General features: G+C 39.7%; 1 protein-coding gene across 1 annotated transcript in view; it reads left to right on the top strand.

Moving 5' to 3' along the window:
• hsd17b12b (hydroxysteroid (17-beta) dehydrogenase 12b) overlaps nucleotides 1-7,900 on the top strand; it is a 28,154-nt gene extending 20,254 nt beyond the window's left edge. Inside the window, exons 8-11 of the mRNA XM_080885490.1 lie at nucleotides 217-298; nucleotides 941-1,006; nucleotides 1,186-1,335; nucleotides 6,660-7,900. Coding sequence (XP_080741616.1) covers nucleotides 217-298; nucleotides 941-1,006; nucleotides 1,186-1,335; nucleotides 6,660-6,767 — 406 coding nt within the window. The 3' untranslated portion in view covers nucleotides 6,768-7,900. The remainder of the gene's footprint in view (nucleotides 1-216; nucleotides 299-940; nucleotides 1,007-1,185; nucleotides 1,336-6,659) is intronic.
• The last annotated feature ends 8,019 nt before the right edge of the window (nucleotides 7,901-15,919 follow it).

Below are 15,919 nucleotides of genomic sequence, written 5' to 3'. Positions count from 1 at the left end.
AAACATTTAGGTATCTTGATGAAATCTTTGATCCTATCTGTATCTACCAGTTCCACTTTGATGTACAGCAAGAGCAGTTTTGGCTCAGCATGCAAGTACACATACTACCGTCTTCTTTTTGTTACCTGGGGATTGAAGTGTTTGTTGCACATCTTTCTTTTCACTCGTAATTTGCTTCTTTAAAAAAAAAGCACCGGCTTGTCTTGCTGTTTTTAGGAAGAAGGGAGCCATCCTCAACATCTCGTCTGCCAGCGGCATGTACCCTGTTCCTCTTCTTACTGTCTATTCTGCCTCCAAGGTAATTGCGCTACATGGTTTATGACCTTTTCATAAAGTGTTAACTGAAGTTGGACTCAGCTTACCATGTACTGAAGAGGAATCCATCTCATCTTATGAATTATTCTAATTGAACAGCGTACTGATAATTTATTGACGATGGTGATTGAAGTTTGTCCAATATTTATTTAGAAGAAGGGATGAAGTGGTTTTTTTTTTTTTGTTTTGTTTTTTAATTTTGCTGTTTTTATTCAAAATAAATGAGCCGGTGAGTAACTCGGGTCCTGAGGTAGTGTACCAATTAAATGTTTATAGGAACATGTGGCATCATAATGTTTTATCACGGTCTCATGTGCATTTGTTATCTTAAATACAGCCTGCTGTTCACAGTTTTCCTGGTTAATTTACTGCTGTCTTAATCCTGGGTCCCGTCCTGGCTGCTGTTTTTAAATAAGCAGCTAAAATTAGCCTTTGCAACATCTTGAGTTTGTCGTCCAGTTTGCTGATAATTTCGTCTGCTGGTACCATTGATACAGTCACTCATTGATTTCGTTTTTAATATGTTTTTAATAAATTTTGACAGTTTAAAGGATCTTTTCAGTGTCACCTTTTTGCCACCTTTCTAGATCTTTGTGATTTAATGAGCTACATTTATTTCATGTAGGCATTTGTGGACTTCTTTTCACGAGGACTGCAGGCTGAATACAAGAATAAGGGGATCATTATTCAGGTAAAGTTTATACCACTGCGAAAGACCCACATATTTAATATAGACATAACTGTAGTTATTAATGCAAATTTCATAGGACTTCAGGCCAAAAAACCACGTTTCTGAATACTGTATTGATACATTAGAGTTACACAATTTGACACATTGTAACTTATAATCTCATTGTTCTCTTCTTCCAGAGTGTTTTGCCATTTTTTGTTGCGACTAAGCTGAGTAAAATCCGACGGGCTACACTGGACAAGCCCAGCCCAGAGCGCTATGTTGCATCTCAGCTCAACACTGTGGGGCTACAGACCCAGACCAATGGCTATCTGCCTCATGCCATAATGGTAGGTTCTCATGTGTAAATTGGAGCATCATTTATTCAGCCTTGGTATCATCTTTTTGCAGCGTGGACACCAAAGTTTGCACAGACATTAACAAGGCGTTGTAGGATTTTCAAATATATTTCATAGATTCATTTACTAAAAATCCAGGACAAGTTTGACTTTGACGTATCATGTGACATATCATGCTTCTCTGTCGGGCAATGCGATGGATGAGTCTGGGTTTGGCGGTTGCTAGGAGAACGGTACTTGTCTGCCTGCATTGTGCCAAGTGTAAAGTTTGGTGGAGAGGGGATTATGGTGTGGGGATGAGAGAGTTTAGTGTGGAAGAATTTGACTGTCTTGCACAGAGTCCTGACTTCAACCTCATATAAAACCTTTGGGATGAATTAGAGCGGAGACTGCGAGCCAGGCCTTCTCGTCCAATCAGTGTGAGACCTCACAAATATGCGTCTGGAAAAATGGCAAAAAATTCCCATAAACAATCCTTAAACCTTGTGGAAAGCCTTCCCAGACCATTTAAAGCTGTTAAAGCTGTACAATAAACCTGCTGCTGACAGTGACTCGAGCTCCGCTGAAAGTGCTTCAGTTAGTTGGAACTTAAAATGACTCGACAGGCCAGTTCTTACTCGGCAAATGGTAGTCTTAATGACAATAAAAGATAGGGAAGCACATAAAAGCAATGCTATTTTAACACAACTGGTTTCTCTGTAGTAGTAATGGATCTGCTGCAGCGTAACACTCACGATAACGAGCGAGAATCGTACTGCAGGTAGTCAAGGTATGTGATGGCAACAGGACTGAAACCCCATCAGGCGGCAGTTTCACTTTATACAAAATAGCCTCCTACAGGCTCATCTCCATTCACTGAATTAATGTTGTGTCAACAGTTGCTAAAGCATCTGTCAAAAGGTAAACATCCCCTGAATAATGGAGTGGGATGCTCAGCTATCTTTTCAGTATTGTCTGCATCCTAACACTGCAATTACTCTGCAGAGAAATGAGCATCAGAAATGAGATGGAAACACAAACATAGTTTTGCTTTTCTTTTTTTTCTGAGGCGTCTTCGTTTTTAGCAGAGGTCACTGAGAGCAGCAGTCATTTTCTCTTTACAGTTCCTTCATGCTGTGCTGTACACCAGTGAACTGTGTGACATGAATATCAATGATCTTGTTTATTGATGTGCATATAAATAAGAATAGGGTCTATTAAGAGCATACAGGTGGTCAATACATTCTAATCAGCATAAGTAAGCTTTATTCGAGAATAAAAAAAGAATTCTTTTTTCTTTTTTGTGGATAAGATAAAGTCAGCACTCTTTCCTGCCTCCAGCCTCTGTATGAGGTGCAGAGAAAAGGTTTGCGTGTGCAGAATCAAAGCCTGTACCCGAGTTATACTCGCTTCAATGTTGTCTCATTACAGCTCCCTCTTGGTAGCCCTGTTCTGACCATTTGCAGGTTTGCAGTTGTTATTTCACCGTGAGCCTTGAACTTAAATTGTATCGGCTCGCCCAACTTTCACATCTAGTGTCATCACTCTTGGTGAGCCAGGTCTCCGGCTACAATCGAGGGCGAAGAGCCCACATTCCAGAAACTAGAGATGGCACGATACCACTTTTTTATGTCCGATACCGATATCATAAATTTGGATATCTGCCGATACCGATATGAATCCGATATAGTGTTTTTTTTAATCAATAAAACTGTTTTTTTAATATCTTGCTGCATTTTGTATAAGTTCATACTCAAGTTTAAAAAAACAACAACACTAAAGCTATTCTGTTATACCTGTATGCAAAAAAAATATTTCATAGTTCAGCAATACTGATCAATCTAATAAACTTAAACCTACACCATCCTCCCTATTCTGGTATTTTAAAGAGTACTTAGCGTAAATATTAAGCAACCTAACTAATAGGGTTCCAACTCCCAGCAACAACAACAACAAAGAAATAAAAAATAGGGAACCACCCCTCACCCTCCACCTCATGATGCTTAATCGACGTAATCAACTTTAATTTGATGCAGTGTGAAAAAAATGCACAGAAATCAATTATTTTTCAAGAAATATTAAATAGATTCAACATCTTTCTTTAACAGAATTGCAGACTGCACAGATGGTGCCTTCCCAAAGGAAAAAGTAAAAGCTTACTAGGGTATATATATTAGACTTAATAGTTACTATATACAGTTATGGACTTCTATTCATTTTACATCAAATTAAAACTTCGGGTGTGAGATTCAGATAATTATTTATTAAAAGCTTGACATTTTAAATGAGAATAAGAAAGAAAAGTATGTCTTTGTGCCCCCTTTTCCCTATTAATGCCCTATCGGCCCCCCTGGCTAAACTTTGCTAGATCCGCCCCTGCACAGTTACCAGCCGTCAGCTACGTAGAAAAGGATCCTGGTGTAATATTAAATAAATTCTAACAACAGATTATCAAGCTTAAACGTGCTGCTGTTGTTCAGCCGCTGGTTCCCTCTTTCTGGTGCAAAGTGGGCCAAAAACAAACAAGAGAGACGGAGTCGCGACAGAAAAGCCGATCAGCTGATCATTAAGCAGTTTCATGATTGAAGTAGCAGCAGGAGAGAGAGAGAAGAGGCAGTCGCTCCATAAATCGGTTGTTAAGCTTAACGTGGGAATGCTTTACAAACATTCAGAGATGGACTTACACACTTGCTTTACTTCTCTCTGGGATAACTTTGTCGGAGATGAAATGCCGGGTTGGTAGCGAAGCTCCAAATGCTCAACCATACCACCAACAGGTCTCGCACACCACAGCCACTCTATCACGTGATGCATACTGCTCCAACGTGCTACGGTTCTGAGGCGAGTTACGGCGTGTCGCAAGTTTTGTGAGGTGCTTTCGTGATATTTAATGGATCGGATTACATTTTTTATTTCTCTCCGATATCCGATCCAGTAATTTAGGTCAGTATCGGACCGATACCGACACGTACTATCGGATCGGTCCATCTCTACCAGAAACTGTAACTGAAGTTACCAGGGCTTGCCAGTATTACAGTGTATCATAGTGCTTCCTCTTGTAGCACAGTTATTGATACGCTGGTGCCAAATAACAGTGTTTTTGATAATACATCAAACCCAGTCATTTACACTTACCCGTGTTATGACTGTGTGACTCTTCACTTAACTAGTAAATGAGGGAGAGTGAACAAAAGTTGGACTGGGCAGCAAGGAAAAGCTGAAACTGAAAACTATTAGAGATACTGACATAACAAAGCAGTGCATAATACAGTAAATGCAGTCCCAGTCAGAAGTTTGGACACACTCGTGTAATCCTACTTATAGTGACGTCACCTGGGTGATTGTCTTGCAGCAGTGCATCAACATGTTAATCAAAGGCAATGTATCGTAATGATAAGCACTTGGAAGTAGGGCTGGGCCATATCATACCGTTCACGGTAATACCAGTATAATGTTGGGCAACGATAAGAAAATGAAATCTCGCAATAGAATATGGGTAAAACGCGCATGCGCGGTGCCTTTGTTTTCATACGCACATGGCGGAAAAAGCATGACGACGACGGAGAATGAGAAGGGCGAAAGTGGATCGTTGAATGAAACAGATGAACCAGAATTGGTTTGTAAAAATGCTGCAACTTCAGTGGTGTGGGACTGGTTTAGCTTTCATCCGTCAGATAAACAACAAAGCACTATTTTTGGTAGAGCGTGCTAGCGGGCCGTCGTTATTACCGTGTTTTTTGGAAAATACGGCACACTTAAAATCAATCCTTTGATGTTTCTGAAAATCGACAGTGCCCCTTATAATCCCGTGCGCCTCATGTATGAATTCTGGTTGTGTTTACTGACCTCAAAACGATTTTATGTACACGGCGCTCGAAAATCTGTCAAATGTTTTAGTACGACTTTGCTAAGCTAGGAACCCGCACTGCTTGATGGATTGTCGGAGCATTACGGCTGTCGTAGGCAGGAGCCTCTGCGGAGTGTACGTACTGTGCTTCAACATAATATTACCATATTGTGTGTAATTAAGTTTTGTGGATATTATACATGGTTATGCTGAGGATTTGTTGGCCAATATTCACTGGAAATGCCTTTTGGTTAAACTGTCAGCAAGGAATTTGTATTTGCACTGTTAGATTTTTAGATAACTTTAATGCACATAAAAAACAGCTGCTCGTTTAAGTGAAAATACATTGATGTGGGGTTTTTTTGCACTAATAAAGTTGTGGAGTTGTAAAGTATTTTGTCTAGTGTCAATTATATCATCAGTTATATCGTTATCGCAAATTTTCAAATGGATATAGTGATAAATATTTTTGGTCATATCGCCCGGCTGTACTTGAATGATTCCCATCCCTACTGCGAAGTGTGAATCCTTCCCTTGGGATCAGAATGTAAGCATGATGTTTTGTGGCAGCGGCGGTGACTGAACTGTTGTGTATGCCCGCTTAAAAGGGACATCAACGCAGTCGTTTTCACCCGACGTATTTGCCAGATCGGTCTCTCTGCAACTCATTCATCCTCCTCACACAAGTTGAGGGTTTGTCTTTGTCACACAGTGGAGGAGGTCCAGTACACGCTGCTCACTGGCACATACAGATGGCCGTAGTGTGATTTTCTTTGTCCTAAAGCTGACACAAAAAGTCACACTGGCTTTCCACGATTACAACCCCCTCGGTTTTAATAATATGTTATTTTAGATAAGAAATTAATTTCAGCTTTAAAGTAAATAAAGCATGAAAAATGAAAAGGGGAAAAAAGGAAATTACTAGTAATTATCTGGATGTGTTTCTAAGTCTCTGAAATGCTCTATTACTTAAACTGTTCCTTGATTGTAAAATAAGTTTACTGTAATCATAATTGAAATCAGTGTGATACTGTTGTCTTTAAAGGTAAGGTAACAGACTTTTTGGCTAAAGCGGAAACGTTTAATTTGAGCTGCCTGTTAGTATATGATGTATAGCATGCAAATTAGATGAATTTACCCATAGAGTCAAAGGGGAGAGAGATAGAATTTTACAACTGGCTATAAAGGAACCATGGGATTGTCTGTGTAGCGTTTGATGACATCAGTGAGAAAAGATTTGCATAATGCTGAAATGGTTTTATGATCTTTATGCAAAATACACAGTTATTGCAGGGACTTGTACTAAAAGGCGTGTAGTTCAAGCATAATTTGAAAAGGGCACAGGCATTAAAACGGCACAATTGCCAGAATTTTCCTGCGCGCAAACGTGCTCGCCACATTTGTTGCTCTTGTGGGTTGGAAATTAATAATGAATGCTAATCTGTTATTTGTAAATGCCACCAGCTGACCATGTAATTTCCCTCTGTAGGGTTGGGTGACTACAGCTCTGCTCCCAGCCAAGATCCTCAACAGCCACGTGATGGGGATGGGTTTGTCCCAGCGCGCTCGTTACCTCAAGAAGCAGAAGCAGGGGTAGACGGATCGGTGGAGGCCAAGACAGAGGGATTAACGACTCGTCCGACTACCATCATCATCATCACGGACCCGAGCAGATGAACGTGACAGTTTCTGGGCAAACATCTCAGTTTTGTCTCCCTCTGATATTTGCTAGCTCATAGATGATGTGAGGCAGTATCTGGCCACATTAAAAGCATTCAATCCAAACAGTTGTGCAAACAATATTGATTAAAGCGTTGCTCTTTACTAAGTGAACAGCTTTAATGAATGGGACACTAATGTTAAAACTAAAACCAACAACAACAACAAAAAAATAACCATCTGTCTGCAAAGCGTAATCAAAAAATGAACCCTGCGGGAGAAGATTTAAAAGATTTGGACGTGTCTGTTGTTTCAGACCTCCTGTGAGTTTGTGGACTAGCTTCAAGCTGCTTAATAAAAACTGGAGGCGCTTACTGTTTTGAAAGCACTTAGTGAGTTATCAAGACTTATGAAAAGTTTATTTTTTCAACCATTTCTACTGTGATGTTAAAAACGTCCTTAATTCCATCATTGTTGTCGTCTGCAAACGCACAACTTTCTGTTGAAAAGTACCACATGCTTATTCAAAAACATCCTTTTTTTTTTTTAAACTTCCTCTACTGTTGATGGGTTAGCGAAGGTGCTGCTTGTATCATTTAACCCAACTATACATTGCGTGTATAAACATGAAGAGCATAGAGGGAGAGTTTGTGATGGTTAGAATACTAAAAATGTGTTTTGTTTACAGTCATGATTGAGTTTCCGTGTCATTCTCACAGCACACTTGACATTCCAAAAATGTATTTTATTCCACGATAAATGAGTGGGTGGCTTGTTTTTTTTTCTATGCAGTAAGTGGGTCACATCAACATTTATCTCCATCTTTACAGACGTTTTATTTTTATTTTTTCTCAAGTCTTGGATTCGCTGAAATGTTGTACCCCATGTACAGATGAAGTGAAGCAGAAAACAAATTCTAATCTGACATTTGTTTGACATTCTTTTGTGACTTTTGACTTCATCCAGTATGGCAGTAGTGGTCTCACACATTACTTGCTTTGTTTGGAGTAATCTAAATGTTGTTAAGGTGTACTGTCGTTGCAGACGTCAATAAAAATGCTTTTCAACTAACTTCATCCAGTCGTTTGTCCACATGTCCTGTGTTCAGTCACCTTTTTTACCCCTCAGCCATAAAAGGCTCATAGGGCATTGTTGTCATCCCGCTGGGCAGGCAACGTGGACACGCAAGTTTGTGAATATGATAAATCAAGAAGAAGATGATGTAGGATTTTCAAATTGATACCATAGGTGTATTTACTAAAAATCTTGGGTGCATTTGAATCTCAGTGACCTGGATGTCATGTTTCTGAAAATCACCTAGGATTTTCACATTTATAGCCATCGGTGTATCTAGTAGGAAGCTGAGGGGTAGCAATGGTAGCCACCAGTATTTTTCGTAACTGGCATTTTGAATTGTGTATTTTAGCCAACTAGCCATTCTCTTCCACTTATTCTTATCATGGTCGTAGGGAGGCAGGAGCCTATCCTAGCCACCAAAGGGCGAGAGGCGGATTAAACCCTGAACAGGTTGCCAATCTGATGCAGGGCTTAACACAGCAAGACAGACAACCATTCGCGTTCACATTTACACCTAGGGGCAATTAAGGCTCACCAGTTAACCTAACCCCACTAATTGCATGTGTTTGGACTGTGGGAGGAAGCCGGAGCTCCCACGGAAATACCAGGAGAACATGAAAACTCCACACAGATAGGCCCTGGCCAGATTGCAGACTCAAACTCGGGACCTCCTTGCTGTGAAGCGACAGCCGACTACAGTATGCCTCATGTATTTTAAACTATATTAATCAAATGTGTCAGTTAGGTCTTTGTAGTTTTAAAAATTTTATTCTTTAGGATTTATAGTTGGTTAAAATATAAATTAGCTTTGTAGACAGTCATCAGTTACCAAAAAATTGCAGTTCCTGAAATGCCCACTTAAGGCTGCCTTGAAAAGAGAGTCGACCGCACTGATTCCTATGTTAAAATGCCAAACTTTACATCATGTTCAGACCCTGGAACGTAAAACAAGTTTGGTCTCTATAACTGAACACCTGCACACTTGTGCAGATAGTGATTTATTTAGTTATATATATATTTTTTAAAGAGAGGAAAGTCTAAGATGTTTTGTACATATGCAGAGGAAGGATATAGTGAACAAAGTATGGCAACCGTGGCAACCCCTAAATGGAACAGAAGAAGAAGATAAATTGCTACATTTTTATTAAAGCTTTAACTCTGCATCATGTTCGCACAAGTGGACCTTTCAGCTGTGGTTATCGTGTATTTCCTTGCTGTGTGGTTTATTTCACTGTCCAATAAGTCTGAGGTGCCTCGGTGGAATTCTACTATCTTATTAGTGTGGTATCTGTGCATGAATTAGCAGGCGTTTGTGCACACAGCCTAAGGATGTACCCTGCCTACAAGGCTTACTAGTATTAATCTGATAATTTTCAAATCCATCATCTTGTCTAAATGTGGTCACTTCTGGCTCCAAAAAGCCAACCACAAATCAGTTGGTAATGTCACTACGTTTTATGTACAGCCTGTGGTTAACGTGTGTGTCTATCACATACCATCACACCTAAATGCTAAGTGTAAAAACTCTGTAAACTCTACTGTGTAATGAATTTGTCTTACATACCTATATTTAACACTGTGCGTGCTAATTACCAGCTCACATAGCTTCCTAAAGTGGCTTTTTACCATTTTTGTCATTTTCACAGTCCATACCAATGTGCTGCTTTTTCACTGTTCTGCCTCTTCCCTCCCAAACATCACTGTCCGGTTCCCATGCCAACAGTTTCTGGGAGATTATTCCGGTGCACTGGTATGGAAGCTGCGGAAATGTGTCATCACAGAGAATGTAGGAGGGGAGAGGAGCTCTGTGTGGAGGGATGCCCAAAGGAAGAAGCGAGTGGGCTGCGGAGATGTATATAAAGAAGATCTCAGTGGCGATCAGACTCCACTGCTTACTCGCACTTTGTAATTTCACTGCAGAGTTTTAAGAACGACGAGCAGATTGGAAAAGGAGCAAAACAGGATCTCTCACATCATCTTATCAAGCAGAACCTTCAGAGAGATGTCAGCCAGCTTTTGCTGATTGACTACTTCATATTGTTATAAATTTTACTCTTTTTTGTTTTAATTTATTTTTGTATTTTCTGTCCCAAAACAGTCCAGGCTGATTTGACACTCAAGAATTTTTAAAACAAAACCTTTAAAGTCGTACATGCTACGCTTCCGTCTCCCTTAAGAGCTTCACTGTCTACAGCTCATCATCCTCACATTTGGGCCACTGTTCACCATGGCGACCAGCATGGACACGCTCCCTGCCCATCTGCTGCCTTTGGTGATGGAGGAGTTTCCCCAGTCTCTGGCCACAGCTTGTGTCTGCAGGGCAGGACAACGTGAGCCCCGCCTCCGCTGCGTGCAGTGTGGCATCATCGAGGAGGAGGAGGAGGACTGCTCCACCCTAGAGGAGGACCAGGCCCTGCGCTCGTTCCTGCAGACCGTGGAGAGCCTGAGGAGGAGTACCAGATGAGCTGATCCAAAGGGAGTTCTAGCACGACTGTGACATGTTTGACCTATTTGGCTTCCCTACAACCCGTTTGGACCAACAGATGTCTACAGTGTTATGGATGCAGACTGTGCTGACATGAAACCTCTGTGGGTGGTGGTTTTTTCACCATCATTGTTGGAGAACATACAGTACATGCCAACTTGGCAGCAGAGACTGCACTGAGTGAAGACATTGAGAACTCTTTGTTATCATAGAGCCAGTTCAAAGGTACTGGCATATACATATATTTTATCTACACTGTCAGAACAAATGACCTTTATTGTATTCAATATGTGCACAGCTTTACCATCACCCTGCCGCACTGCTATTTGTCATGAACACGATTAGCTTCCTTGTTGTTTGTGTTCATACTGCCTGCTGTTAAGATTTTGAATTTCATATAAAAACTTTGTGTTTGAACCTTTATTTTGTTGCCTGTCTGTAATTAATATATAAAATTTCCAGTTAAAGCTGAGAAAAACGCTCAGTACATCAATATGCTACAATTATTCATACCTTATAGTAGAAGCTGTGTTTTGAGGAGGAATGTTGATTTACAAGCTATTAGATTTTTTCTTCAGGGCTAACCAGGCGGTGGCACTATTGACACACTTTCTTTGAGCTACAAAGCGCAGAGTATACTGTCCTACTCAACAGCCCAGCTTAACGCCATATTCACAGCTGAAATCTTTAAATTATCCGTGTCACTGCAGATATAACTCAACTTTATCTTTGAGAAATAAACAAAAGAAGCAATTGTGAAGAAAGAGCTACACTGCTGCAACACACACATAAAAAAGGTGATGAAGGATTTTCACCTCTTCTTTTTTCCCATCATGTGACTGATTTCTTCTCGCTTTGATTATCAAAAAGGTTCTCTGCACTATCAAGCTCCAGCTCTGCTTCATCTTTGCACTCTCATAAATGTGATAGTGTTTCAAAGGCAAAAACAAACCCTTAGTAAAGGAGCTGTTACACAGAATGAATGAATGAACAGTTGTTTGAATCACGCATGGGTTCACTTGCTGTTTCTCCATTTCTCAGTGATTTTTTAGAAAATAGTGAAGAAAAAAAATTGTTGTTTTTTTTTTTGGAAAAACACTCTGCAGATGTCTGCTGTATAAATGAATTCAATTACAGATACTGTATGCCATCTGGAGCCTGTTTAATTTTTGGTTGTTATGTAAATATCATTTCATTGTGGAGGAGCTTTTTCAGATTTCTGCATGCTGGAAAACAACTCTTTTAATTCCCTTTGCTCCGTCACTTAATGTTGCGATCACTGCAGTGGTGTTCAAGTCAGACGCTTCCTTCCCAACAAAACTTTTGCCACCAGACTGAAGGCCGCAAATATTTGGTTTTAAATCATTCATATTAAGAAAAAAGAATTACTCACAGTAAAATAATGAATATTTCCATTACTCATTCATTAAAAGCTATGTGCAGGAATGCCCTCAATAAACCCTTAGACTGTCATTGTAATTTGAAAAAGCAATGGAGGTAATTATATATACATACACAGGCTGAAAAAGAAAGGTTTCATGTGATTCTATAGAGTCCTGTGAAAAGGAAGAGAAGAGAACAGTTTAAGTTCGAAAAGTTGCAGGAGATGACCATAATCCAGAGCACTATATTTTGAGAAAAGCCTATCACAACACAAATAAACTCATACCAACTTTTAAGCACGGTGGTGGAGGGATGATGATTTTTTTTGGGCTTGTTGGTCACCTTGAAATTACCGTGTTGACCATGAATTCCTCTGTGTACCAAAGTATTCTAGAGCCAAATGTAACATCACCAGTCCAACAAATACAACTTGACTGAAAATGGGTCATGGAACAAGCGATCTAGATCTCCAATAGAATGACTGAAAAAGAATCATGGTGTTACAATGGCCTAGTAAAGGTTGCCTCAACCTGAACTTAAATGCTATGAGGGGGTCTTATAAGGGCAGTACATGAAATGAAACCTCAATGAACTGAAGCAATGCTGTAAAGAAGATTTTGGGCAAAATTCTGGAAAAATGTTCCAGTGGTCACTTTTTTTTGCTAGGCTTAGAGATATACAAAGACTGACATTATGTGGAAAAGAGCTCAGCCTCTGTGCACTTCTGAGTCCACCTTAGGACAAATCACCAATCTGTTATAAGGCTAACACAGACAGACAACCACACTTACCCTGACATCTATAGGCAATTTGGAGTTGCTGACCTGTATGCAGTTGTGCCTCTGAGGAAGGAAACCCACACATGCAGTACAAAGGGTGAACATGTAAACGCTGCACAGACAGCTTCCTTCAAATTCAGACCTCCTTGTTGAGAGCTGACATGACAAATATTGAGTTTATTGAAGCATTTCTGAAATATTTTTGTCCAGTGTCCCAAGACACCCTGCCACAGCCAAGCTCAGCTTGTGAGACAAGAAGGACACTGCACAATCACACGTCATGGCTGGAAAAACATTCACCGACAGCACAGTGCAAGCTGCAGGGTTTTTAGAACTATTTGTCCCTGCGGAATTTCCTTGTTTAGGGTACTGAAAGAAAACTACAAAGTCCTCTGCTAGATTAGGGTTTTCCTCTAACTATAAAGTGGAATTAGGACAGAATGTACCAACAGCGTACCATTTTGTAAATGTAATAAATGGTATTCTTGATATATGAAGAAATTTGTTAACAGTAGGAATAAATGACCACACTGATACACCTGTATAAACATTAGGTGTACTAGAAAAATAAAAAGGTTTAAACATTTGAGTTTAAAGAATTAAAAACAATTAAATTCACCTTATTTGACCTTTTAATAAATAAAGAGAAAAAAAACATTATTAGGATAAATGGAACAGATTTGTACTTTTTGTAATAACCCAATTTTGCATTTATTAAATTAGTTGCATACAACATTTCTACGGTTGCACTTAGATATGGTATTTTTTTTTTTTTTTTACCACTGTTGCTGTTTTTCTGGCATAGAGTGACTAATGGAGTTCATTTAGAGTAAACTAATGGTGACATTATTGTCTGTATTTTTCTTAACATCACTGGGTTCATGTTATGCCAGGTCATGTGTAATTGACCACTCTAATAGGATGCATTTCAAAGGCTAGTTTATCTGGTTTTAGCACACTACAGCACAAATGAAACTTAAACTAACACTGCAGCTTAAGTTTAAAAAGTTTTTATAGTTTGATTTATAGTCATAGATTGTGTGTGTGTCTGTGTGTGTGTGTGTTATGCTGTATTGTTAAGTTTGATCAATTATTATTCTTATTATTTTAAGCATCCATGTAGACACTATAAATGACTTCGACTATAAATACTGTGCTCTGTAGCATTCGTGCATGCTACATTCTTTACTTTTTCCCATATACTCTCACTTCATTAGGTATGCTTATTCAACTACTTGTACACACAAATATCAAATCAGCCAATCAGATGGCAGCAAGTCAGTGTATTTAAGCATGTAGACATAGTCAAGATGACCCGCCGAAGTTTAAACTGAGCATCAAAATCGGGAAGAAAGGTTTTTTTTACTGAGTTTGAATGTGGCATGGTGGTTGTTGGTGCAAGATGGGCTGGACTGAGGTTTACAGAGAATGCTCAAAAAACAGAAAATATCCAGTGATATTATCTGGGTCAGAGGAGAATGTCCGTGCAGAAGAGCCTCTCTGAAAGAACAACATGTCAAACCTTGAAGCAAGCAGAAGACCACTCGTATCAGCTAAGAACAGGAAACTGAGGCTACTAACCATAATTGGACAATGGAAGATTGGAAAAATGCTGCTGGGGCTAATGAGATTTCTGCATTTGAATGGTAGGGTAAATGTTACAGGCCCCACTATGATGGGCACGTAGCCAGATTACGATCCTGTAAAACAGGAGAGAAAGTGAACACAGGAGACACGCTGCCGTTCGCCTGGTCAGTCTTGCCAGAATTTATTCATACAACACAAGCATATCTGCTCCACTCTTTTGTTAACTCAATTTCACAATAACTGCTCATTCCCTCACATGGCTTGTTTTCCACCAGTACATTTCAATATTAGTCCACACTACTGGCATAAAACAACAAAGGGTTTAAATGACTGAAAGAAATGACAACTACACCTCATTTCCCATAAATGAGATAAACAAAATAACTCACATCATCATGGTAGTGTCTTATCATAGAAAGGAAACTCTACTTTCAACATTACTGCACTACTTTCCTTGCCAGCATTTTTGTTGGCCGTACTCTTATTAGCTCTCTCGCTTCATATGTCTTTTTCAGACCAGTTAGATTCTAACACTGAAACAGCAAGTTTACACATGACTTCAGGCGGGCTCAGAACACTTTACACACACGTTATACAAAACATTTGTCATGAACACAAAGCTACAAGTTTATCAGGAACTGTAAACCCAACTGGGTTGGTGCTTCTTATTATTATATGGAGTATTATACGCAGTTGCAACAGCTTGCTAGCGTTACCCAGGCATACAGCCTAGCTATAACATCCTACAGAGCTAAAGTAGCTCACATAGCGACAGTATAATACATCACATATCACAGACCCGTCTTATGTCATGAAAGTTTAAGTATCACAGTGTCCAGCTGTGTGTTTCTTTATGTTTTTGACCACATTACTGACCTGTAAAACAGGGGAGAAAGTGAACACAGGAGACACGCTGCCGCTCGCCTGGTCAGTCTTGCCAGAATGGAAAACTTATGCACCCGACTCAGTTCCCAAAGCACGCTGCTGCCCCCTACTGTCCAAAGTGTTATACACTCTCCTGGCAACAGGGAACTTACATGACATTGTGGATTTAAATTACACCAATAAACCAGCAAAATAAAACATGCATAATAATCTCCATATATCACAACACTTAACTCACAATTGTGACCACATTTCTGTGTGGATCACATAAACATCAAGAAAGCATCGAAATAATAATAATAATGGATTGCATTTATATAGTGCTTTTCGAGACTCTCAAAGCGCTTTACAATTCCACCACTAATCTGTTGCAGACTTGTGGTGGAGGATATTTTCTTGGCACACTTTGAACCTCTTAATATCGACTGAACATCGTTATTATAGCTGCACAATAGCCTGTGTTTCTTCTTTTCTTCTTCTTTCAGCTGCTTTCTTTTGGGTCGTGACAGTGGATCACAGTGGATCTCTCCTTATCTCTAGCATCCCCTTTTGTCCTCCAGTCCAACCATGTCTTTTCTGTGGTCTTCATCTTTGTCTCCTGACTGGCAGCTCCATCTTCAACATCCTTTGTCCAATATATCCTCTATCCCTCCTCTGCACGTGGACAAACCATCTCAGCCTTGGCTCTCTTCACTTTGTCTCCAAAATACTCGTGCTGAGCTGTCCCTCTGATACACTCATCTCTAATCTTGTTTGTTCTATTTTTTTTTCCAATGAAAATCTTCAACTCTGCCACCTCCAGTTACTTCCTGTCTTTCATCAGTGCCACTGTCTCCAAAATATACATCATAGCAGGTCTCACAACCTTCTCCTTTCACTCTTGCTGCTATCTGC

Source organism: Rhamphochromis sp. 'chilingali' (assembly GCF_963969265.1).
Source record: "Rhamphochromis sp. 'chilingali' genome assembly, chromosome: 6".
NCBI classification, from domain to species: domain Eukaryota; kingdom Metazoa; phylum Chordata; class Actinopteri; order Cichliformes; family Cichlidae; genus Rhamphochromis; species Rhamphochromis sp. 'chilingali'.
The sequence above is the reverse complement of the archived record's forward strand: the minus strand, read 5'-3'. Positions and strand labels throughout refer to the sequence as shown.